General features: G+C 37.2%; 2 protein-coding genes across 3 annotated transcripts; both read right to left on the reverse strand.

Moving 5' to 3' along the window:
• Window positions 1–9,149: 9,149 nt before the first annotated feature.
• Window positions 9,150–13,275, reverse strand: LOC113232891 (glutamine--fructose-6-phosphate aminotransferase [isomerizing] 1-like). The gene has a single exon (XM_026467776.1). It carries the CDS (start codon window positions 13,081–13,083, stop codon window positions 11,059–11,061), a length of 2,025 nt encoding a protein of 674 aa, XP_026323561.1. The 5' UTR covers window positions 13,084–13,275; the 3' UTR covers window positions 9,150–11,058.
• Window positions 13,276–14,598: 1,323 nt separating this feature from the next.
• Window positions 14,599–26,488, reverse strand: LOC113233330 (elongation factor 1-alpha-like). 2 transcript variants are annotated; one of them, XM_026468425.1, is made up of 11 exons: window positions 26,439–26,488; window positions 24,494–24,713; window positions 24,117–24,266; window positions 23,387–23,606; window positions 23,035–23,180; window positions 22,152–22,284; window positions 19,363–19,478; window positions 18,524–18,613; window positions 17,461–17,581; window positions 16,391–16,557; window positions 14,599–14,875 (listed from the first exon to the last, which is right to left on the reverse strand). In XM_026468425.1, the coding sequence occupies exons 2-11, from the start codon at window positions 24,665–24,667 to the stop codon at window positions 14,804–14,806; spliced, it is 1,389 nt and encodes a 462-aa protein (XP_026324210.1). In that variant the 5' UTR covers window positions 24,668–24,713; window positions 26,439–26,488; the 3' UTR covers window positions 14,599–14,803. The 2 variants fall into 2 exon arrangements, with proteins under 2 accessions (XP_026324210.1, XP_026324211.1); XM_026468426.1 differs by lacking the exon at window positions 26,439–26,488 and adding an exon at window positions 25,602–25,775.
• Window positions 26,489–26,736: the final 248 nt, after the last annotated feature.

Consider the following 26,736-nt stretch of genomic DNA (forward strand, 5'->3'; position numbering starts at 1 on the left):
AGAAATACCTTTCTTTCTCCGAGTTTTAGAATTTTGTCTACGTTGTAAATGTTGCTTATTATTAGGGTGGCTTTATTCAGGGCCTATGCAGTCCTTCATCACTGCGACCATTTTGAACCGACTTCAAAAAAGGAGGAGGTTCTCAATTCGAATGTATATTTTTTTGTATGTGTGTTACGCGATAACTCCGAACCGATTTTGATGATTCATTTTTTATTGGAAAGAGGGTACCTCAGATGTAGTCCCATTTAAATTCAAAGAAAATACTCCACCTTTAAACTAAGGGTGGCAAACTAGGGGATTAATGACTTTTGAGGTCGGTTTTTTTAGTGCTCTGTACTAAGATTATAAATGTACATTTGGTAAATTTAAATTGATCTAAGAATTTGAAACCTATTCCAGTAACGTTCGTACCTGTTACTGTTCTTTTACTTACCAAGTATATGCTCCTATGGTCATTAAAATAATAAATTAATTTAAGCACGTCCCACAGATTTCAAATGTATATTGTTGTGGTAATTGGCGGCAGCGAATGTCTATATATCAGGGTGGAATATGAAAAACAGTATGTAGTGTTGAGGCTGCATCCTTTCCATTAAAGTCTTTTTTTTATTTTAAATGTGCTTATGAATATGTCTTTATTATTATTGTATATTATTATATATTAATATATATTATGGGATTTAATGTTGCTTAGGTACTTCGTCTTCGTTTTACGTTCGTTTTTTATCTTAGTCAAGTAAATGCTTTTTACTTCCACGAGCATTAACTAAACATTTCTGGAGCAATTTCACTTACACTATTCTTGCTGTAAGAAATAATTAGATTTATAAATATGCAAGATTAAAATTCAACTCTGTACCGCCGGAGATAAGAACAGTCTAAAGTCCAAAGTGTAGATAGTGCTTTTGGGTGTATGAGATTTGTTTTCTGTTACGGTTTATTTGCTGTAAAAATAATTCGATGTAGGAAATTTTGCTTATGTTTCGGTTTCAAAGTTACTGGTTATTCAACAGGACAATAAAATTGTGATAGTTATGTTGCGTAATAACATTTGCAGGTAACTTACCACTGGCAACTGCCATAAAATTTTAAACAAGAATTATGATTTCAGTGCTTTGTTTGTTGGCAGCAAGTCAGTGAGTGTTGTCAATACAGTTACACAATTTAGTAGCAGTAGAGCTCCTCGTGAAAGAGTTCATCCAGGGTAGTACTTGCCTTACTTGTTCCTGCCGCCTAGCAGCAATGTCAGCATTACTGTGTTCCGGTTTTGAAGGGTGCTGGTGAAATTGCAGGCACATAGGACCGTCAACTTATGTCTCAGAGTGACGGGTACAATGGCAGTGCCCCTCAGATCTTTGCGATTTAAAGCTCTGAGTAGCACTGCAACTGTTATGGGTAGGCGTGCAGCTTACCATCAGGCGCACAACTTGTTCTTCTCATCACTTAATGTTATAAAAAAATAAAGAATAAAAACAAATTTAAGGAAGACGTGTGTTAGTTATATCCATTGCAATATGCTTTACAACTCTTCTTGGCGGGATACGATTTGAACTACATATCTAGTTACTTTTACGGAATTTCATAATAAAATTCCAATAAATACGTATGTATATATTAAATTGATCCTGGGCATATATAATAGTAAGCAACTTTTAACATTTCATAGCTAGCTACGCTAGCACCTAATTATACTATAGAGCAATAGAAAACAAATTTAAAATGGAAACTATTACGGGATTAGCTCACTGAAGGTTTTATAACGTTTATTCCTAATATCTACAATTTAGTCGTGAGAACTTGTACAAGACCACGTATAGATTGGGGTTAACTAAGATATTAATGTAGCAATAGCTTTCTCGTGTGAAATGAACACAGACACCTGTAATGATGCATCTATTGACGCAAAAAATACAGCAGGTATGTGCAAGATTTAGTTCCATGTATTCGTACGAGTATTCCGATAGGTACATACCATCTAAAATCAAATTATGTGGTTAGGCAGTACCTGTATAGTACAATATCAACATACTTTTTGACACAGATTTCGCAATTTTTTTTCACAAATTCTGTGAAAAAAATTGCAAAAATTTTGAGTGGTTCTCAATTTTTTTGTCATTTTATACTTAGGGCGCACTATAAGTTTCCGGAATGAATAAGAAAAAATACTATAAATGGTCAGAAATGAATTTATTGTTTCTCAAAATATTGTCCGCTAGCGTTAATGCGCTTTTTCATACGAATTAAACATTTATGCCACTCCTCAGTGACAATCTCTGAAACATATTTTTCATACTCTTCGACAGCCTCTTCAGGTGATGAAAATCGTTGACCGCATAACTGGTTCTTAATTTTTGGAAATAAATAAAAGTCACAAGGTGCCAGGTCAGGACTGTACGCCGCTATAGCTCATAAGATCGACGTTGTTCACCTTCAAAAATTCATTTGTCTGTCTGGCCGTGTGAGAACTGGTATTATCGTGGTGCAAGATGATATGGCGTTTACGGTTATTTTTACGGAGTTTGTCAATAACTCCGGCAAACAAATGGTCGCGTATCAATAACTATTCACGGTACAACGATTCTCCAAAGCAACAGTAGCCACGTGTCCAGTTTTATTAAAAAAAGAAGCAATCATCCGCTTAGAGGCATTTTGCACGCGCGCCACTTTGGTTGGTTTCGGCTCATCTCGAAAGACCCATACGCTCGATTACTGCTTTGTTTTGGGATTGTAACTATATTTGACGTCCCTTCGTTGAATCTGGTAAGCATGACATTGCACCAAGTGACGTGATCCGTTTTTTGAGCATCAGTCAAATTGTGCGGGATCCACGGAGAGCACAGATTTTTCATACCCAAGTGTTTGTGTAGTATTGATTGTATTTGACTCATGCCTATGCTTAAAGATGCCCGAATCTCCTGGTATGTCACATGCCTGTCTGTTTTGATCATACGGCGCACAGCATCGATGTTTTTGTTGTTCACAGCAGTGGACGGGCGACCCTCACGAAATTCGTCACTGAGATTCACACGACCGCGTTTGAATTCTGCAAACCAGCTATAAATAGTCGTCTTGCATGGTGCTTCATCGCCAAAAGCAGTTTGAAGCCGAGCGAAGCTCCACTGAGCTGTTCGATTACACTTAACATGGTAGAAAATCATATTAAGAAAATTTTCACGTGTTAAATCCATGGTGATGTAGACAACCAATTTCTAAAATGACGTCACAATGTAAAAACAAGGGACAGTCAGATGAAACAAACTGTGTTCTACTACCAAAGAGTTCTATTTTCAAATGTTGTAACTACTTTTTAAATATTATTTATGTTAGTGGGGATTCACTCTGGGCCTTTTGGAGGGAAAACTGTCGTTTTTATTTTGACTTTCTATTATTTTGTGAAATCTAGTTTAAAGTGGAATAGGATAGTGCTATTGTGCCTTAATCGAAGATTAAAACTTATACGAAATACTTATGCGAAATTATACGAATCTCGAACTAAAATACCCGTATCTGCCCGTTTTAAGGAATCCCGAGTCAATCCAAGCGCGCCGCCTCAAATGGCCTATCCTCTTTTAAATAACAAGCAGCATTTAAATAAAAAGCATCGCACATAAATGGAAGACCACGAAATTTAACATTTAATTAAAATAATTACGTACATTTAATCAATTCAAGTTATCAAATAAGTGATCAAAATGTGTCCCATTAATTGGTTGTACTTACACAAATTCTCACTCTTTTGATGATTTCGCTTCCTGTTCATTTATTTAGTCTTTTCGTGGTGAATATTTAAAATAATACATATAGATTCAGTTTGCAACTCCTGCACTCTCATACCGGTTCCTGTAAACTATATCTTACAGGTTCATTTTTCTGAACAAAATTTGAAATTTAGTGTTCAATTTCTTGGTCTTCCTTTTATTTAAGATGCTATGTTATTTAAAAGAAAACAATACTTATGATTGAGGCTTTCGTGAGGCTTTCGATCAGTAAATGACAGGTATTTTTTTTTTCACTTTTGGCAGGTTTGATTCCCGGTTCAGATGGGAGAGTTTATAATTTTCCTATTCAAGCATGAAAAAGTAATCGAATAAAGTAATTTCGTTTGTAGAATCTTTTTTTTATGATATCGAGTGACGGGACGAACAGTAGCGCGACTGGATGTAAGCGACACGCCAATCCATAACAGTTACAGTGCCACTCAGATCTTTAAAAGATCACCCTGAACAAGTTACCCATGTGCCTCTTTTCTCCAATTTCACCAGCAACCTTACCCTTCAAAACCTGAACCTGAACCTTGTCAATAATGCTCACATTACTGCCTGGCGGTGGAAATAGGTAAGGTGGCAGTACGTCTCTGGACGAATACTTTCACAATGAGCTCTGCTACTAAAGGTCATTTTGCTGATGTGATATTATTGCACCAAGGTCGCGTGTTGCTCCTATAATCTATGGTACCATTGAGATGTTTACTGGGAGTATGGCTCTGCATGGAGATGTACCCAGCTAGGTCTTGTCACTATTTCCATCTCATAACAGCGCTGACGTGTTTCGGATGCAATCCTCACTAATTCTTCCTTAACAACGCAAATATCTGTGTACAGGCAGTGGTAAACACATAAACCATAAAAACCTTTTTTTTAATGGCGTATTCGACCTCGACTGTATCTACAGAAACCTCGGTGCGCAAATTCTACGATAGTTTATTTAATACAAATGTAGATGATCAAGTTAAAAGGAACTGCTTTTGTTTGGTTGGAACCAGTTTTAAACATAAAACAACAAATTAATTTTATTTTTTGTTAAAAAAATCGACCTCAAAAGTTTGCTTATTGGCGATTTTTTATTGAAATTGCAACCGTTTGCCAAGTTTTATTGATATCGGTTAACGGAAAAGCGCGAAACCGGATTCATCCCCTAGTTGGCCACCCTTAGAAGTGGAATATTTTCTTCAAATTTAAATGGGGTACCTTCTTTCCAACAAAAAAGAATCATCAAAGTCAGTTCACAAATGTCGGAGTAATCGCGTAACATACACATAAAAAAGAAAATACAGTCGAATATAGAACCTCCCTCCTCCTTTTTCGAAGTCGTTTAAAAACTGAGCATAGAAAGAAACCTAATTACAACGCAATCTATCTAGATCTATGTAGGTACCTAAATACTTTTAGTAAATCCACTCATTAAAACATCATTTATTATTAAATCTAAAATTGATCACTGAATCTATAAAATGAAATTAATAATAACATAGAGACGTAATTAAAAAATTATCTTCAGACCAATCGCTGCTACCTATTGTATACGGTAATGGGTTTTTAGATTGATTGAACATGTAAAAATTCGTTTAGATTTATGTTATCTTTCACTACATAATTTTTAAATAAATTATAGGAAATAAAGCTTCCGAGAAAAACATTGGAAATTAGTAGGTATATAATTGCAAATAACGTTTGGGCGTAATTTACATTCGAAGTTGGCGTTTTATAAAAATTGGTTACATTGGCCGTTTTTTATGTACTTATTACTCAATATAATTACGGTGGTTCGAGTAACCAGATGCGAATGCCAATTTTTTACCTCAACGTCAGCAAATGCTGATTTTATTTCTTCAAAAAAAATGTGTAAATTCCTCACTGAATCAACATGAAAAGCTTTATTAATGATTTTGTTTTTTTTTTTCATGATTTTGTGACGTTTATTACCAAAAAATCAAGATGCATCTAAAATCAATAGATCTGTCTTAATCGTTTGTATCTTAATCATAATGGATAAAATTTTATCAAAGCTAAGAAAAGAACGACAGCTGAGCTACTTTTTGGGTATGCAGTTTGTTTCTACATAATTTGTAAATTATTTCAGTGTGTCGTAATCCCCATCCCTTTAGGTAATGTCACGAAGCTAATATCCGCAATGAATATCAATCAGCATTGATCTCTGTGGATATTTTATTTATACTAACTATTCGCGGATTCGGAAGCGGATGCTGATATTCGCAACAACTCTGCTAGTAACTAAGTAAGTACAGTGATTGTTAAACTATTAGCATGTGTTACGGAAGCAACTGGTAACGACAAGCCTGGTACAGCACCATAGATATAGTTTCCTATATCTACGTACAGCACAAACAATGTGTAAAGCGTGTAACACACAGAACGGGTGTGGGTCGGGCGCGTGTCGGATCGGAACCACGGCGGGTGTAATATAAGAGCGCGTGCGCCCGTGCTCTGGTGTGTTATCGTCCATATAAATACACGGATATAGACCCGCTGCGGTCCCGACCCGACACGCGTCCGATCCGCACCCGCTCTGTGCGTGTTGCACTCTTAAAAGTATTAAAACGTGGTTTAAATATATTGGCCTCATATTTCATATACAGTTAATGTTTTATAGGATAACTGTATTTTTTGGATTTTAGAGCGGTCCCAGTCCATTAATCATGCTATTTTAATGTGCCCATCGAGCTCACAGTGTCATTGTACTAAATTGATATCTAAGCCAGCTCCAGTATAGCTTACTATGCATATTTACACAATTTTATGTTGGTGTCCTTAGCTCGCTGTCCACGTTTCCAAAAAAGTAAAAGATCTGTGTAGTTAAACTTCCAGAGTTTGTATTTTGGGTGTAGTGCTCTTAAAATAAACTTATGGTGAAGGGAATCCCTAATTTTAGACCAGATGTCTTCTCGGCGCAATTTACGAGCTTATTAATTTAATAGACACGTTAACACAATGCGCAATGTAAAAAAGAATGAAATATATTTTTTAAATAATCATGCAGATAATACTTGTGCTGAAATAGAAATTTAAAGGTGTATTCATACGAACTGCATCGTAACCGCAAAACACCGTTGGAGTACATTCGACTCCATCGCCACTGCACGCCAGTTGTATTACAGTGGGTAGATGTAATGCTGTAGTGTTGCAGTTGGCGTAGAGTCGTACGGACTGCATTTAAAACGTTTATGACTGCGTTCCAAATGCAATTTTGGAGTTGCGATGCGGCCTGTGTGCAATTCAGTAAACTACGCACTACTATAGTCCTATGATGTAAAAACGTGTCAGTTAGCACTTATTTTACACGCCTTTTCAAAACGGGAACAGCCCAATATACCATTAATTGGTTAATATTAAAGCAAGTAAATAAAAGAACCAGAAGATACTTTCACATTTTTTTGCAAATTAATTCCTTCTCGAAACAAGGTGCACACAAAAAATCCAATTTAAGCTCTGAATAGAGAAAAGAATCATACCCAGCAAACTCTACTTTTTTATGTTTGTACATAATTATTTAGATTTGTTTCAGTCTTAGATGCTACGGGTTGTCCATTAAAACACAAATAAATTATGTGTAAACGGAAATAGAATTCTCTGCGTGATACCTTAATGATATATAACGCTTAAGGTTAATTAAAGTTGATAAGGTTTCATAATTCCAGTAGGCATTTAATTATTTATTTGCTAGACTAATATTATGGTACTTATGTCTAGTAAAGAATACACATTAGTACCATAATGATCATATTATGGAAAAACATTAATAAACTATTGGACATGTAGATAGTGTACATTTTTATTGAATGATATTTTTCTGTGAAATTATTGTAGTATGTTATAATTATAATAAATAATACAAAGATCGAATACAAATCGACTCTATCTGTAGCTCAGTTGGTAGAACGGTTGCCCTGGTTTGACACAGACACTGAGTCCTTTCGGGTGGAAGGAAATTTTCGTTGTTCTATCTTTATATTATCTAATAATTACTAGACACGTTTCTGTATTGGATGTTTGTACTACGAGTTTGTGTTTTGTGTTCGTCTAATGTATCTTCCGCAATGTATCGTTTAAAGATCGCATTAGTTGCAGACCAACAATGACAAAATCAGTGAGGTTCCAGGTAGTATTAGGTAACTGTGCAAATTTTTCAGAAACAAGATAATAGAGACAAAAATTGGATGTTTACTGATCTTCAAATGGATGTACTCCATGACCCGACACTACGCCTTAGCGACCACGCCTTTGCAAAAAATGTCAAAGTTATAACGCGTATATCTCGGGAAATCCAAACTAATTATTGAAAATATAAATGCGAAAGTAACTAACTCTGTTTGTCACGTTTTCACACCTAAACCGCTGAACCAATATTGATGAATTTTGGTATAGAGGTAGAGATAGATGTAACCTAGGAGGACATGGCTACTTTTTGTCATAAAAATAAACCTTAAACGAGATGAAATAGGTGATGAGAAGAAAGTTTGTACGGAGAACCAACAAAACTATGAAAATTAATATAGTACGGTAGGTCATTCGAAGTGCTTGTTCTACGCAGACGCGGGCACCACTTAGTTGAGCATATATTTGTCACTAGACCTATGAAGAATAAAATTGACTATCCTGCTTTGCAGTCCATCTTGCCATCTGCCGCGTAATGCAGGATTATGAATGTAATTGTATGTAATGTAACTGCAATCCTGCAGTGCGTCCTGCGAGACCCCATACGTGGGCCATTCGCAGGATAATGTGTGAGCAGTTTCCTGCCTGCGCGGCGGAATCCCATGCAGATAGTGAATGGGCAGTTTAAGAGAGCAAGGTATTTTCATCCGTCATTCCGTTTTATCCGAAAGGAGTTATGATTTATAGGAAATAAAACAATTATTACGGATCTAAATCGAATAAATTGAGATCAGTGAATCACTGTCCTTTACATCCTACAATAGTATTGACATTTATAGGAAACCAATTCAATAGGAAATGAAACTATTTTTTCTTTCTCTTTTTCGGATCTAGATCGCGTACATTTGATTTTTCACACAAAATAACGTTTCGGGCCCTTTACTGGTCACGGCTGACAGTCACCCTTGACCATAACCTGTAAAGGGCCCGAGACGTCGGTTCGTTTGAAAAAATAGTTTCATTTCTTATGTGCAACAATCGCGAAAACCCAGGAACTCGATGAATTATGATTTAGTTTTTACAACTGTGGCAATAAATTGCGTTTTCGGTTATCAATGTAATTTTTAATAAAATTGCACGTGATTGTTTACTTATCGTTGTAAAAAAAACCTTGCACGTGGAATAGTAATATAAATAAAATATTAATTAATCTTAAACCTGTTAATAAATAAAAAGCGTCATTTTGTAAAATTGTGTGGATATATTCATAATTAACAACTCTTCAACATAATACACATAATTTATAATGAAAAGCTTTACATTAAGTTCCTTGTAATCTGTTGTACAGATGTATATATAGTTGCAACTTTTTATTTTTCTTACATTGTATATGTATGTACAAAATTAAATTCGTATATTTCGAAAACAAAAAAAAACACATTTAAACAGTACAAGTAAATGTGATGTTACTTTGTAATACATTAAGTTTCTTCTATTACTTCGAAATAAATGAATATTAAAACCTAAGCCAACATTTTGTTTTGACTAGGGATCAGCTTAGGGAAAATTCCATTAAAAATTGCCCAGATAATTATGTTTAAGGAAATTACTTTAATTAAATTATTAAAACTATTGCACTTGAAGGGTAAGAGATAGATAAAGTACTTCAATTTGATAAGGCTTAAAATAATTCAATTGTAGACAAACTGAAACGTACATTAACGGCGGAGATTAATTGATTACATCGTTCATGTAAGCGACACTTATCGCTAAGTTCCTTGTTTTTAAATACTACCGATGATAAGTACAGATTTGATGTGATTTACGTACATAGATAACGCGGTTCGAAATTAATGTACACACACCAGCACATCAAGCTACACATTGACGTATCTTGTTCCGTTGCACTGGAGGCGATTTTCGAACAAAAATGTGTAGTCTGATGTGCCATTCTCCATAAATTATATCAGGTTATGCTGTTTTTAACACGATTCTTAAAATTAAAACTTAGTGTTAAAATATTGAAAGTTAGCTAGCTCTATTACTGATGCTTGCGATGTCGTTCAAATTTATTCCAATAATTTTGAATTTATTGAGATTTGTTAAAAATAATTTTCATAACAAATAACCTTAGGGCATGGCCCTACTTAATAGAATTTAAAGCAACATCCCTTAAATTGTACAAGACAATACAATCTACAATATACTACAAAAATAATTTCTTAAATTTCATTCGGTATTATGTGTCATTCAGACACACCTCTTAAGTCACTTATGATTCCTTGAAAGCCTATCTGATAAAAATCAAATTTATATATCTATTTATAATAATAGTTCAAAATATTTTAAAATTACTAAATTCCGATTAAAAATTCATTAAGTATTGTGCGATCATTGAGTATACGTTTGGATTAAAACATTAATTTAATAATAGCAATAAAATACAACACGCCTTGTTACGTAATAGGTCCGGAGTTCAATATTTTAGGAATGTTCCATATCATTATGGGTATAGAACAGCGCAATATCCTAAACATAATATTAATACATATGATATTGTAACCTTTTCCTCACAATGCTTCACCTTTAATATAACATTGAACAATAGTTCATTTTAAGTCCCCAACATAAACAAGGACAGAGAGTGAAGTGTTGAATACAAAATGCATGGCATTAGTAAAGGAATTCAAGCAAACGGCCCGACCTTGATTTACAATTTAAAAAATTATTATAATAAGTACATAATGCAACTCAAGACAAGGTAGTGGAATGTTATTAAGTGGATAGTTTACCAAATAAATAAAGATGTCGGAATGTAGGCAATTGGTATTCTAGAAACTTGTAGACTATGTAAGTTGCAAGAGTATATAGCGTACATGGAGTTATGTACGGCGAGACGAAAGGGAAAGCAACACAAAATGATTACATAAAAATATCGTATTGTCGTAGAGTCAACGCATCGCTTCCTTCGTACACAGTTAGTACATAATTAACTGTCGTTGAAACTATCTTGAATTGCAAGCTGTAAGACTTCAATTAGTTCGATCTATCAGCAATTAATTAATTAATCGCGAGTGTTGTATCCAGCATGCACGTACATTGTGTTAATACAATACACAAATTTGAGATCGGGTGTAAGTCAGCCCATATTTTCAACGAGTATTTATTCTACAGTAACAGATTTAGCCAGGTTTCGTGGGCAATCGACGTTACAACCGCGCAGGACAGCAATGTGATACGCCAACAATTGCATCGGTATAACAGTAAGGACTCCTTGCAAGCAATCAACTGTTTTTGGCAACTGGATACAGCGAGAGGCGAATGCCATAGTGTCCTTGTCTCCTTCTTCGCAAATGACGATGGGGCGACATTGCCGTGCGTTCACTTGCTGCAGCGCGTTCATACACTTAACGTAAACAGGGTCGCGCATTACAATCATCATCACCGGCATAGAGTCATCAACGAGAGCTAAGGGACCGTGTTTCAACTCTCCTGCCATTATACCCTCGCTGTGCATATAAGTCAATTCCTTAACTTTTAAAGCTCCTTCGAGACAAGTTGCGAAGTTGTAACCTCGACCCATAATGAGCAAGGATCGCTGGCGGTAAAGATCTTCAGCAAGTGCCTTAACTTCACTATCGAGAGCCAGTACTTGTCGGATTTTAGTATCCAACTGGTGAAGACCTTCAATGATGTCGGCGCGTCTCTTTTGTAACGAAATACGGTCTTCGCTTATTACTAATGCGAACATAACCAAGGAAACAAATTGCGACGTGTATGCCTTTGTAGAAGCGACACCAATTTCGGGACCCGCGTTGATGTGTACACCGCAGTGCGATTCCCGACAGATCGAACTTCCTACAGTATTAGTGATCCCTACAATTAAGGCGCCATGACGCTTGCAATAACGTAGTGCCATCAGGGTATCTGCTGTCTCTCCTGATTGTGAAATAAAGAAGCAAACGTCGTCACGAAAGACAGGTGTATTCCTGTCCAAGAAATCGGAAGCCAACTCTACCATCACAGGAAGCTCTGTCAACTCCTCAAGCAGCTGGCGAGTGGCCACAGCACTATGGTAACTCGTACCACATCCAATCAACATAAGCCTTCTACAGCGTTTGATTTCTGGTATATAATCTTTAATGCCTCCCAGAGTCACTGCACCATCAATAAAGTTAAGGCGACCTCGCATAGTGTTCACAATAGATTCAGGCTGTTCAAAGATTTCCTTCTGCATAAAGTAATCATAGTTACCCTTCATAATCTGTTGCAGCTCTAATTTCAATGTCAAAATCTCTCGTTGATGGGGATCATTACTACTGCCTGACATACGGTGAATGCTAAGAACACCGCCCTTGATGTGGGCAACATCATCATCTTCAAAATACAACACTCTATTTGTGTGTTCGATGACAGCAGAAGCATCAGAGGCAAAGAAATACTCGACATCCCGTTCCTCCTCAGGCTGGAAGTGGGAGTGGCTGTTGACCCGGGGTACAGAGGGTACAACACCACGGGTAGCCTTATTGTTGGTATACATGATAGGGACATGGTCACTAGAAAGCCGGCGACGCGTCTTGATGCCCACCAGTAGAGGGCTTCCACGCCTGGTGGCCACACACTCATGGGGGAAATGGCGCGATTTGAAGCACAAAGCAAAAGCTCCTTCCAGTTGTTGAATTACCTGTTCCACTAGTTCCTGGAAACTGTAATCCTTGTGTTGATTGTAGATGTGGTGAATAAGCTTGGCAATAGCCTCGGTGTCAGTCTGAGACTCAAAGACATATCCCTTATTTAAAAGGAAAGTTTTAACTTCTTTGAAGTTTGTTATGATACCATTGTGGATTACGACGAAAGCATTGTCTTCTCCAGAGCGCTGGGGATGAGAGTTGAGAGCGCTAGGTTCACCATGAGTAGCCCAGCGAGTATGTGCGATGCCGCAGTGCGATTCCATAGAATCTTCCACAGAAAGTTCAAGACTGCGCTCCTGCAGCAGCTCTTCGAGTGCAGCTACTTTTCCACTGCGCTTCACCACAGCTATATCCTTCTGATCAGCGGCATCGATGGCCACACCAGCAGAATCGTAACCGCGATATTCCAACCGTTTCATTCCATTGACGAGAAGTTCTAATATCTCTCGCCGGGTCTTAGGCGTAAGATGGTTAATATATGCAAAAATTCCGCACATCTTTAGCGGGTTAGAACGTACGTGGAGCCAACTAAATCGAACTACAACTCGCGAGAGACTGCGGCCGAAACAACATACAGCCGATATTGAAGGCCTGCCTGTATTGCTCCTACCACTAAATAAGTTACTTTCACTTACGGCGAAGCACACGTCATCGTGTTTCGTTATCGCAGATACGGCTTGTTAGTCTCGTAACGTAAATTCACAATAGTGGCAAACCAGTTTGTTTGAACAACACTGCAGTATGCAATCCAATCAGAGATAGAGCTGTCGTTCTGACATTGACATTTTACGTGTCCAATTGTAATGGCTGCGTTCAAATAAAAATAGGATTTTTTACCTATAGCCTTATACCTAGTGTTGGGTCGGCAAAATTTTGAAAAAATCATTTCGTTCAGCCGCCTAGCCGTTTCAAGGATATTTTTTAGTTCAGCACAATGTGGGAGGAAGAAAAATATTCGACAAGAAATAAAAAACAATTTACATACATACCAGTAGCTTCTTTATTGGTTTATCAGGATCAAAGGTCTTTACAAAATTATTGAAAAAATTACAAAGTTACATTTAGCTTAAAATGAGTCTTGAGTTTGTTATGCCGTAATTAAGAATTTATAAAACCGTTATCAACATGAGAAAACACGTACGGATAGAAATCGAATATTTAAACCCTAACACATTATTCATCATCAACTTTAGTGTTAATTTTTAACTAGGAACAGAACACCTACGTCTTACAAAGTTTTCGAATTTCTATCAAAACGTTTATAACGCTTTTTCACATACTGCTAATCAACTACGGGACGTCGGTTCTCAACCAACCGCCCACATTTTCTACACTCTGATGTTTACGCACTTTTTAAACTCGGGAAATAGATTTCAAAAAGATCGTGACGTTTACAACTAAAATGCTTCACATTATACATGATTAAATTTTTAAATGGAGAACATCAGTGTTAGAAAATGATCAAAGTTATATAATACCTAGTTAAGATACACATATGAAATAACATTCTTGTAAAAATTAACGCATCTAATTTGAGAACATGTTATCAAGAGATTGAAACCTCTTACGCCACAAAGTAAGAGTTTTCATTGCGATGATTATCGAAGTTAAGAAATAACTTAAACTGCAAGAAAGTTTGTACTTAAACATAAAAGTCAGGGCAGTGAAATGGTTTAAAAATTCAACCACCACTCCATTGCTTTTCCTTCTGAACTCCTTGCGATGAAAAAATAAAACGTAACGAGCTTTCAAGTACGGAAACTCAAACTTGGCAAGTAACTTACGACTAAAATAATCACAAAGACATAAACTTAATACGTAAGCGTAACTAAAACGAACTAACTTTAAGAATATCGAGCTATGATAAATGCATTTGTCAGGGACGAGAGTGATGTCACCAGTGAAGAAGCTCCGATCAGGGGGGGACGCTAGGGAGGCTCGAATGCGGCCGGGACACAACAGCGATTTTGGATACTTTGTGGTGCTCGGTGCATTATAACCACCGTCTGGTGGGCGCTCGTGGAAAACATCAAAACCGATAGCTGCCAAGTTCGAAAGAACAGTATTGTCGGATCCAAAAGGAGATACTTGTGAGAAGACGCATGCCGAAGAGACATTTTTAGACGATAGATATACACTGGATGGTGAGGAACTGAGGAGCGCCACAATGCAGACGATGGTTACAGGCTGCAGTACTTTGTTCGGGGTGCACCATAGTTATTTCTTCTTCTGGGCCTTCTCGGCGGCCTTGGTGATTTTACCCGTAGTTACTTCCTTGAAAGTAACGTTCTGCAACAAAACATTCATTGCATAAACACATGCCTCTTTTCGCATCAGTGGATAATAAGCCTACGAAAAAATCACGAAAAGTATAAAGGTATTTTCTAGACTTGTTTAGGTAAGACGCAGACGACGCGCGTTTCATTATCGCGCGTTCACGGCGCCATGCTACTACATAAATTTGTCAATGGGCGCAAAGGCTTACTGGCTGCGAGTGAATTACATTTGAACCGCCCGCGTTAACAGGTGTCGGCGCAAAAGCGGTGTAACCCCATGAAATGCTTACAGATGAGGGACTTAAAATTAGACAAATTTTACATATATATTAATCATATTTGACCAGTATACAGAGGTTTTTTTAAATGAGACAGTATGCGGAATTTCTCAATCATAGAAGTACAAGGAAATTGTCTTAGGAACCATTAAGTTGTTTTTTGTGAAAACAATTTTGGTATATATCGAGTTCTTAGGTTTTCGCGATTGTTACACATAGGAATGAAACTATTTTTCCGGATTTAAATCGCGTATATTTGTTTTTTCAAACAAACCGACGTTTCGGGCCCTTTACAGGTCCCATGGTCACGGTTGACTGGTATAGTCAATTTCTTGTTCAAGCGTGAGTTGTCCACAAAAATGAACAAATATGATCAAATTTTTTTTAGTGCGGTACTTCGAAGGATGTTGTTTTGGACTCTTCGAAAGCATTAGATGATTAATTTGGAGGCGGTGGCCCATAACTGAATGCCATAAAGCCATATCGGCTTCAATATGGCACAGTAAACCATGAACTTGTTACTGACAGGACGGACTGCCTACCCAGAAGCTTTAACAAGTTTCTGAATCTTGACTGCCTCTGACCAGAAAGGCACATGTAAAGCACAAAAGAGAGACAAACTGGGTAACAGATTCAGAAATAAAAATAATAATATAAATTTATTAAATTTTTTTTTTCAATTATTAAATTAACAAAAAACCTCTGGTGTTAAAAAAATTCTTAAAAAAAATCTGATTTTCACTAATTGGCAAAAACATGTTTGATCCATAGACACTTTGAAGCGTGTATATATTATGAAAATAGCATCAAAATATTAATTATGTACTTTAGTATCATTTAAAATAATATTGCACAAAAAAAAAATATGTGGGGTAAAAACACCACTTTTGCGCTGATAAGCTCGTATACGATTGAGTTTTACCGTGTTCGCCAATTTATCAAATGTGACTTATGGCACATTATTATTTAGTGGAGAGGCCATGACAAGATTAGTACAGAGTACTAAAAAAACCGACCTCAAAAGTCACTCATCCCTTGGTTTGCCACCCTTAGTGTGGAATATTTTCTTCAAATTTAAATGGGACGACTTCTAAGGTATCCTCTTTGCAACAAAAAAAGAATCATCAAAATCGGTTCACAAATTTCTGGAGTTATCACGTCGCATACAAAAAAAAACATAGATAAACAATTGATAACCTCCTCCTTTCTTTGAAGTCGGTTAAAATTAGGTTGTAATAAGTAATTGGTACCTTGATGACGCCGACTGCAACAGTCTGACGCATATCGCGGACGGCGAAGCGACCGAGCGGCGGGAATTCTTGGAAGGACTCCACGCAGAGCGGCTTGGTCGGCACCAGCGTCACGATAGCCGCATCACCGGACTTTATCGACTTCGGGTCTACCTCCGTGGTCTTGCCTGTTTAAAATATGTATAGCTGATTTACATCGATAAAGTATTCAGATCAAACGCCACGGGCATGGCAATAGTATTGTGTACATTTTTGTATGAGATTCCAGCCATAACGTCATGAGCTAATTGGAACGGATGATTATTTTTACCCTCGTGTCAGTCTCGCAGAACAGGTGTGAATAGGTAGTTCGATTTTATTGCGCTAATGTACAAAATCGTGCGGTTACCGTCGAATTCAGATCAATTGAAAGAAATAGAAGAGAGATATAGTGTTTTTTTTAATGGGACAGTATGGGGAAATCCGAAACCATAGAAGATACAAGGAAACTGTCTCAGGAACCATTAAGTCTTTTTTTGGGAAAACAATTTTGGCATAGTCAATTTTTTGGTCAGGCTTGCGTTATCCATATAAATAAATAAAATTGATCAAATTTTGTTTAATGCTGATCGACTTACTTTTATGTAAGGATCATTTCATTGTATGGGACGAAAAAAATCGGGACAGTTCAGCTGTCCCGGTTTTTTGTTGTTGGACAAATTTCAAAAATGTTTTTCGTCTCATACAATGAAATTATACCTTCATGAAACTGTGTCGATCAACACTAAAAAAAATTTTGAATAATGTTATTCATACTATATCAAAATTGTTTTCCCAAAAAAAGACTTAATGGTTCCAAAGACAGTTTCCTGTTCTATGGTTTCAGATTTCCCCACACTGTCCCATTAAAAAAAATACTCTTTATACACCGCCTATTGTTCGTCTTATGTTTTTTATCTGTATTTGGTTTGTCTCTTGAGTTACAATATATTTAAAATATTACAATGTAGTGTTACGTATTCAAAACAAAATATTCTATTATTGAAATGTAGCTTCCCTGTTGAAAAATAAGTCTAAAATCTTATTCATACCAGTACGACGGTCGCACTTCTCCTTGATCTCAGCAAATTTGCAGGCGATGTGGGCAGTGTGGCAGTCCAACACCGGAGTGTAGCCTTTGCTGATTTGCCCAGGATGGTTTAACACGATCACCTAAGATCATTTTCACACATCCTTGGTATCAGTAGTTAAAACCAGTGCACCTTTGTGCACAAGCCCAGTTATTCAGTCGGGCTATTTAAAGTGTATGTAATAGAAAAAAAATATTATGTAAAATATAAATAGAGGGCCACAAGGATAACGGCCCTGCTTAGTACGGTACACAATTTTATAATACACAGCATACATACATGCAAAATTTATGTGTAAAAGTTTTTATGTAGAAGAGTTTATACAGCTTTCACCGATTTTTTTATGATACCTAGTCCCGTCACTGGTGGTAAGCGACACGTTTGTCCATAGCACTTGCAGTACCATTCAGAGCTTCACATCGCAAAGATTTGAGGAACACTGTCACTACGCCCGTCACCCTGAGACATAAGTTGACAAGTCCTATGTGTCTGTAATTTCACCAGCGCCCTTATCCTTCAAAACCGAAACACAATAATGCTCACATCACCTACTGCTTGGCGGCAGAAATAGGTAACTTAGTACTTTTCTGGACAAACTCTTCCACAAGATCCGGTTCCATTTCTCAAAGATCATTTTCAGTGTATTAAAATTGGTCATTGAGTAAGCAAAATATTTTGCAACGAGCATCTGGTCCACGGAGTCATTAGAAAACAATTAACTTTTAAACCAGTGCAATAACAGTTGCCAGGCCATTAACGTAAACGATCTTGCACATTGCTATTACAAACATGATATGATTTCGAAATTATTTTTGCTTGCGGTCACAATGCCAAATACTTAAACCGCATACACTTTATAATATTAGAAATTAATTAGTTTCATTAGTTAATCACATCAATGTATAACTTAAATAATATGACTTTAACAATGTGCAATTTGTAGATTTACATAAAAATTCCACTGTTTTTATCCTCCATATTATTTCTATACATCTAATTTATAATTTTGGGCAAAAAATCTCACCTGAGCGGTGAAATCAGAAGCTCCTTTCGGTGGAGCGTTCTTGGAGTCCCCAGCGACGTACCCGCGGCGCAGTTCCTTCACGGACACGTTCTGAAATATTTTACACGAAAATAATTTTTATAGTCTTTAAATAAGTAATAATATTGCACGATTTAACTTTCACTGAATTCGGAGAATGGCAAATTTATTTACCTACACGTTTTAGTGTTTAGTATGAAGGTTTTCTCAATCCTTTCCTTCGTGATTACGGCATACTCCGTGAGGTTATGGTATAATAACTTAAGGTGAAGTGAGAGTGGGACCCGAAACACGATTGACAAAACTTGGCTCAGTAAAAAAATCACCAAGTTCCGCAAAATTTTAATTTTTTACTAAGTATATACATACATTAACCACAGAAAAATTAGTTTCATTCTATTGTTACATTAGAGATATTTCAATGACATTTTCTTTCACGTGTTCTGTAATAAATACGTCAGGGACTATGAGAGTATTTTACAGTAACAGAGAGTATATTTTGTTTCTAAAAAACAAACGTTTAAATATCGTGCAATGAATTCCTACACGTCTACCTCACGCGCTTCAAAGCCTACTCAATCAAGATACCATTTTGCCTTAAAAAGTAGAGCTGAATAATTACGAACTAAAAAAATATAAATTAAAACATACACAATAAACTTTGTTATTAACCGTTCGTCTCTTTTTTCAGTCAACGCAGATATATAATGCGAATTTATATTAAGTATGTACCAAAACTTATTTAGGTTGGATTATTGATTTTTTGTTCTAACATTTTAATGGATATAACAAACAAGTTCCGTACATACAAAGTCACGTACCTTAACGTTAAATCCAACGTTGTCGCCAGGCATGGCCTCCTGCAGTGCCTCGTGGTGCATTTCCACCGACTTCACCTCAGTGGTGATAGCGGCCGGTGCGAACACCACAACCATACCTGTAGAATGCCAAAGCACATTGTGACTACTGAACAATTAAAAAATTATAAATCTTGGATAAAGATACGGAAGATTGTATGAAATTCAAAATAGATGTCGTAGATTGTCGCGTCAAATCACAAACATCTGAGAGGCACTGCCAAGCATACAAGCCCTATGGGCCTGTAATTTCACCAGCAACCTTATCCCTTAAAACTGAAACGCAATAATGCTTACATTACTGCTTGGCGGGAGAAATAGGTAAGGTGGCAATACTTCCCTGAATGAATGAACTGTTTCGCAAAAAAGTAGAGCTACTTACTACTCCTGGCAAAACCCTCTTGCTTGCTACTATAACCAAGAGGGGTTTGCCAGCATCGTGCTAAGTGCGGATCGATAATTTCTGCCCACCCCAATGGTAATCCAAGGGCATGAGTAAAAGTTATTATGACAATATATTAATGAACAATGAAGGAATCTATATTTGCGAAACACCTAATCAATGCCATAACTATTCCTACACTAAATGTAATCATCAATCAATCAATCAAAATAAATGTTACATAACAACAAAATAAAGTGCCAGACAACAGTAATTTTCAGGTAAGTTTGTTGTACTCAATTTTGGTGACAATTTTTATTATTTAATTACTCAAATATATCATCGTGAAATATTACAGAATATTTCAGGTTACCACAATCGAATATTAAATAATACTTCATGATGATATTCTATAAATATTTAAATAACAAGAAATTGTCACCAAAATTGAGTACAAAAAACTTACCTGAAAATTATCCACAACCACACAAATCACCTGGTTTCAAACTTATTAAGTATCAGAGGAACGGAATTCACACCGGGGGCACTGGGCACTGACCAATTTAGAAAAGTTCGTTTCCCAAATTAGGCGTACCGGGAATCGAACACAGGACCTCCTTGTACAGCGCCCATAGCGCAAACCGTTAGGCCGCTAAAACTTTGAGTAATATATTATTATTTTTTTCGTCGTACCAAATAGCTTTTGTAAGTACTCATCATCATCACTCAGCCATACGACGCCCACTGCTGGGTACAGGCCTTCCTCAACGATCTCCACCTACCCACGGAGCGTCGTCCGGTGCGCGGTTGCCATTGAAGAACCTTTCCGCCCCAACGGCCATCGGTTTTCCTAGCTATGTGCCCCGCCCACTGCCACTTACTACCACTCACTATGTAAGTACTAACTAACGAAAAATAAGTTTTTTTTTAAGGAGCAAGTGAATGGGTCTTTTACAGGTTCAATTTGTAGAACTCGCCTACGCGTCTCGCAACTCCCGCGATCAATACACGGCATAAAGATTAAATCTTTTTGAGATTACGCTTCGCTTTCAAGCACTAGTGCTTTCTATGTAATACTACAGATTACTTAATAGTTACTACGTAAATAATACGGCAAATGTTCAAGGAACATTGTAGTTTTCAATTATATTAGTGTTCTTACACACGATGTTTACAAAATGATCGTGTATTTTGAAATTAGCCGGTTTTATTTCCATAGGAATAATTTCCATGATCGAGTGAGTCCTCGTTAATATAACGACACACAAAATCAATCGGTACGATCTCGAAATTGGTTCTAGATCGTATCGACGTACCTACTTCACTTGGTATTTGCGTTCAAATTCATTTAGTAACAATATTCATTTAGTAGCAATGGACCTTCTTATGAAAGAGTTCGTCCAGAGAAGTACTAAGTTACCTATGTCTACCGCCAAGCAATAGGTAATGTAAACATTATTGTATTTCGGTTTTGAAGGGTAAGGGTGCTGGTGAAATTAAAGGCACATAGGACTTGTCAACTTGTCTCGGGGTGACAGACGTAGTGTTCCTCAGATCTTTGGGATTTGAAGCTCTGAATGGTACTGCAAGTGCTATGGATAGACATGTTGCTTAACACCAGGCGCACGAATTGTTCGTCCCGTTGGTATAATAAAAAAATGTCTGTTACTATTATCCGCTAATTGCGCAGTATTAATCGTTAGTTGCGCAGGGCGCGACGGGAAGTAAGTGTGCCTACAGCTCCGGTCCCTATCTGGAAAATAGGGAGGGTGCTGTACGTGCACCCGCGGCTGCTCACCTAAGGCACTAGCCTTACCAAAAACCTAGTTTAATAAGCTAGTAGCAGTGAAGCTCCTTGTGAAAGAGTTCGTCCAAGGAAGTACTGCCATCTTACCTATTTCTGGCGCCAAGCAGTAATGTCACCATTACTGTGTTCCGGTTTTGAAGGGTTAAGGGTGCTGGTGAAATTACAAGCACATGGGACTTGTCAACTTATGTCTCAGGGTGACGGGCGCAGTGGCAGTGTTCCTCAAATCTTTGCGATTTGAAGCTCTGAATGGTACTGCAAGTACTACGGACAGGCGTGTAGCTAACCGTCAAGCGCACGGCGTGTTCGTCCCGTCCCTTGATATTATAACAAAAAAACCGGTACAAATGGAGTCCGTGCAAACAGCGAATCTGGGGTTAGGACCCGAGTTAGATGGTCCACGTGCAAGCTTGCTCGCACAGGTCATAGCGCCCTTCCCGCGTAACAAGAGGTTGATAGGGAGGGGCACTATAAACAAAACTTATGTAGAAAGATATGGAACTGTCTAGTCACTATATTTGTGACATGATTCAACGAAAGGAGGCACTGGATGATCGTACTCACCAGGCTTAAGGATGCCGGTCTCGACTCGTCCGACGGGCACAGTTCCGATGCCTCCTATCTTGTACACGTCCTGTAGAGGCAGACGCAGCGGCTTCTCTGTGGGCCGAGAAGGCGGCTGGATGGCGTCCAGAGCCTATTGAAAATATATTAAAACTTAACTGATGTGGTGGCGCCAGTGATCGATAAACACGAGTTCAACGCCTTTTTTAAATTCATTTGTAATAAGATTCAGGACAAAATTTTCTAATAGTAACACGCTTTTTATTGTAAAGGTTAATTACTGTGTGAGTTGGTGACTCACATTATTGGTGAGTCGATTAATGGTTAGTTATTTTGTGGATTTTTGCTATTCATTACTGGAGATTGAGAGAAATTGTTATTTGGGTTTTTTAGTAATAATTATAATAGCTTTTTTATGAAACATACGACAGCGTAATCTTTCTTGAGGATTATATCTGCAAAGTAATCATCTATTCAATCTATTGATATATTTAAAAACAAAAAGTTATTTCACATTTAAAGACACACTTGGTGCCATTTTATAAATATTTGTAAGAAAAAAAACCAGTAGAAATAATTGAGGCTATCCCATGTTTATTTGCTGATATATGATGATGATGCTGACCCATATTTATTTTTCTGCAATATTACTTTAAATAATGGGTACTATAAAAAGTAGATTATTATTTTATATTTCGATGCTATTTCCATATAAAATAAAAGTTTAATAATTAAATATATTTTTCATTGACGAAAATAGCATCGAAATATAAAATAATTACCTATGTACTTTAGTATCATTTAAAGTAATATTGTACAAAGGAAATTTATGTGGATTACACCACTTTTGTGCTGATAGCCTCAATTTAAAGATATGTTTTACCTCAATGAGGGTTTTGCCCTCGACCTGTCCCTCCTTGCGGTCGATGGTCCACCCCTTGAACCATGGCATTTTGTCAGATGGCTCCAGCATATTGTCGCCGTGCCAGCCCGAGATCGGCACGAATGCGACCGTAACAGGGTTGTAACCTACCACAATATTACCATTCAGTCAAATGCGTAAAAAAATTGGAAAGAGCCTTTCATTATAAGTATTCCTGCTACAACCTTCACACGCGTAACGTTATCTTACGAGAGAATAATCCCTGCTGTATCAAACGATAATCACCTCTCGCACAAATTATCTCCATTCATTTACTAGGTGAAAATCTGAAATTTTAAAATCTGTCACTTACCGATCTTCTTGATGTACGAGGAGACCTCCTTCTTGATCTCCTCATAGCGAGCCTCGTGGTATGGTGGCTCAGTGGAGTCCATTTTGTTAACACCCACGATTAGTTGTTTTACACCCAAAGTGAATGCGAGGAGTGCATGTTCGCGGGTTTGACCGTTCTTGCTGATGCCGGCTTCGAATTCGCCAGTACCCGCAGCCACGATCAACACGGCACAGTCGGCCTGGTAAATCGTAGAAAATGTCCTTATTTTATGGTAGGTAAGGTAGGTACATTACTAATTTTACATAGTAAAATTGTAATTGTGATCGGTAGTAAGGTAACCATCTGAGGATCGTATTCCAGAACTCTACTCAATTCTCAAGTCAGGACTTGAGTATGATTTCAAGCACTGGAAATACGACCCCAATGACAAGGACTTCAGTATGATTTCCAGTGCTTGAAATCATACTTCAGTCCTGACTTGAGCATTGAGTAGAGTTCTGGAATACGATCCTTAGAGCTACTTAAATCTATCAGATTGCCAGACTATGATAGATTATATAATACGTGAAAAAATTAGTGTGTTTAGGTAGGTAACAATTTGTAAAGCAAACCGGAGCAAGCTTTGTAAACTGTACATTTCAACCACCGTGTTGGCTAATAAATAATGTGGGTACAAAGATCCTCACGTAACAATATACCTGAGCTTTTTACGTTGTACCTAAAGGTACGCATGGGTCCAATTGTTTACCTGGGAGGTACCAGTAATCATGTTCTTGATGAAGTCTCTATGGCCGGGAGCGTCAATGATGGTCACATAATACTTGGCTGTCTCAAACTTCCACAGAGCAATGTCGATCGTGATACCACGCTCACGTTCAGCCTTTAGTTTGTCCAGTACCTACAGAAAGGGGAGGGTTGTAAATCCAATAATATTGGGAAAAATCGTAATGTAGGTAGTCCACATTGATGTGCAAATTGCAAAGGTAGGTTATATGATTATTGATTGTATATGAATGGAATTCTTTGTTATCTATTCATATTTCGGTGGAGTTGTTTAGGGTAACCACCGTCCACCTACTATAGCTGTATCTTTTCTATTTCATCCCATAAACAATAACAACTCACCCAGGCGTACTTGAATGAGCCCTTGCCCATTTCCTGGGCCTCCTTCTCAAACTTTTCAATGGTGCGTTTGTCGATACCGCCACACTTGTAGATCAAGTGGCCAGTGGTGGTGGACTTTCCGGAGTCCACGTGGCCGATGACCACAATGTTGATGTGAGTCTTTTCCTTGCCCATTTTAGTGCTTTGGAATTACAAATCTCGCCAAGTCAACCGCGCAAACCTGATAGACCATATATTTTACTTTATTACTCCATGTGTAAAAGGTAAACATGAATTTATTTCATAAGGTAAACGAGAATTTCGTGTCTGGACGCCTGTCTAAAGCATATATGCTTATGCTATAAGCATATATATATTGTCGAAGCTCTTACATTGTATAAAATTAAAAAAGCCCGTCAAAAAATTGAAGACTCAAGCTCGTTTATTTTCATAAAAATTTACCCGAAAGACGTAATAAGTACGTCTAATCATACCTACTCATCATTAATTTGCCAAGTTTAAACTACGACCAATTCCTGACAAGCTAATTATCCCGGCTAACAAATTCTATTGCAACATAATAGGTAATATTAACTACAGTTCTGTCGAGAACATGTTTAATCATTTGGAAGTTACTCAACCGCTATTACGCGTTCATTGCCACTAAATCAATACGACCAACATAGGTAAGTAAATTGCATTGAATGCAGTTCGACGAACTGGATAGGGGAGATGTGAGACATAAATCGCTACATCACCGGGACCCGGCCACCGCCGCTGCCGGGCGTGCGCAACACCTCCGCCCATGCATCGATACAGCCAGCCGTGTTTCCAAATATAGACATATCTTTACGCTTGCCTTCGCAACCCCTGTTACATGCCTCAGTGAATAATCTTTCAGCTTATTGTACCGGTTAACCGCTCTCGTATACTTAGGTAATAGCAGAGACAACTCTGAAATTTCCAAGTAGACGCGTAATTATATCTACACAACTACAGATATCTAAGATGTTTTCGCAGATGCACATCGCATGTCACAACTTGGAGCACATTTTCATAATTTTTACGATTGATTATCCACATCTACACTAGCCGAGTCTTCCGATATAATTCGAATTTGAAACTTTACCTCGTCTTTAATCGTGGCCAGACAAGATAGAATAGAAAGTGCATATCATGCTTCCGATGACTATTATCGAGAGTGCACTCGATCTATAATTAGGAGTCGTGATATATACTTGTAAGCAGATGTATTTGCAATAGTACGTTTCTAAATTAGAATAATGGCATGTCGCATAAGGCCGTGGCATGTGCCGGTGACGACGACGCACATGGAGAACTCATGGCCGCGTCCATTTTGTGCATATTGCATTCCAATTGATCAATTAATATAGCCTTAATATTCCTTTATTAATTCAATACACATAAAATATTTACTGTGAAATAATAATCATTGGCACTATCAACAAAGAGAGTATGACCACTATGTTTGGTAACAAAAATTATTTTACATCAAAGTGACGAGACAATAAATACGTCAAAGGTCAATTATTGTGAAATTTATATTTCGAAATGCTGTTTATTTTTTCTGATATATTTACGTATTATAAAATGGCAACTGACTAAATATTTGCGATGATTTTACGACGAAATAGACTTTACACCGTCCACTGAATTTCATAAGCCGATTATGATGTTCTAAATTAATAACACACATTTTTTTAACTTATGTAGATAATATTTGCACTCAAACTCTAGAATTAGTCCAGACTTGAAAAAAAATTGCGTAATTTTAACATGTTACCGGCAAAATTCGAGCACATGTGATAGCGAATAAAATCTTTAAAACCAACATGAACCGTGATTTTACACTTAATAAAGTAGCAATAAACATTACCGTTATTATTTTTATGCACAATAACAATAAAACACAGGTAAATTCAATGAAATTTAGAGAAAAACTCACCTTTGCTGCTGCAGGCACGAATTTTCCGAGCGATTTTCTCGAGCATGCGCCGTAGACACTCAGCCCGGGAAACACAATCAATAAAATCCAATAGATGTACCTTTAGAATGCTAGCGTAACATTTCTTAATCTAGACAATGATAATAAAACAGCAAAATCTTATTTTATTGTGATTTACTTTGTACAATTCGATAGCAGTTTTGCTTTAAAAATCCGCTACGATTATTAAACGTTGCGAAAAGATGCACGGAAAAGCGGAAACACTAGATTATCTTTTTGAACTCTGCGCAGGGAGACG

This window comes from Hyposmocoma kahamanoa, unplaced genomic scaffold, assembly GCF_003589595.1.
Source record: "Hyposmocoma kahamanoa isolate Upper Pololo Valley unplaced genomic scaffold, ASM358959v1 78, whole genome shotgun sequence".
Lineage (NCBI taxonomy): Eukaryota > Metazoa > Arthropoda > Insecta > Lepidoptera > Cosmopterigidae > Hyposmocoma > Hyposmocoma kahamanoa.

Excerpts from the sequence above, each read along its gene's own strand:
- LOC113232891 (XM_026467776.1), bottom strand. The coding sequence starts at position 13,083 with ATGTGCGGAATTTTTGCATATATTAACCATCTTACGCCTAAGACCCGG.
- LOC113233330 (XM_026468425.1), bottom strand. The coding sequence starts at position 24,667 with ATGGGCAAGGAAAAGACTCACATCAACATTGTGGTCATCGGCCACGTG. Across the intron at positions 19,479-22,151 it reads GACCGGCATCCTTAAGCCTG|GTATGGTTGTGGTGTTCGCA; the intron begins GTGAGTACGATC and ends GGCATTCTACAG. Across the intron at positions 17,582-18,523 it reads CTTCTGATTTCACCGCTCAG|GTGATCGTGTTAAACCATCC; the intron begins GTGAGATTTTTT and ends AAATGATCTTAG.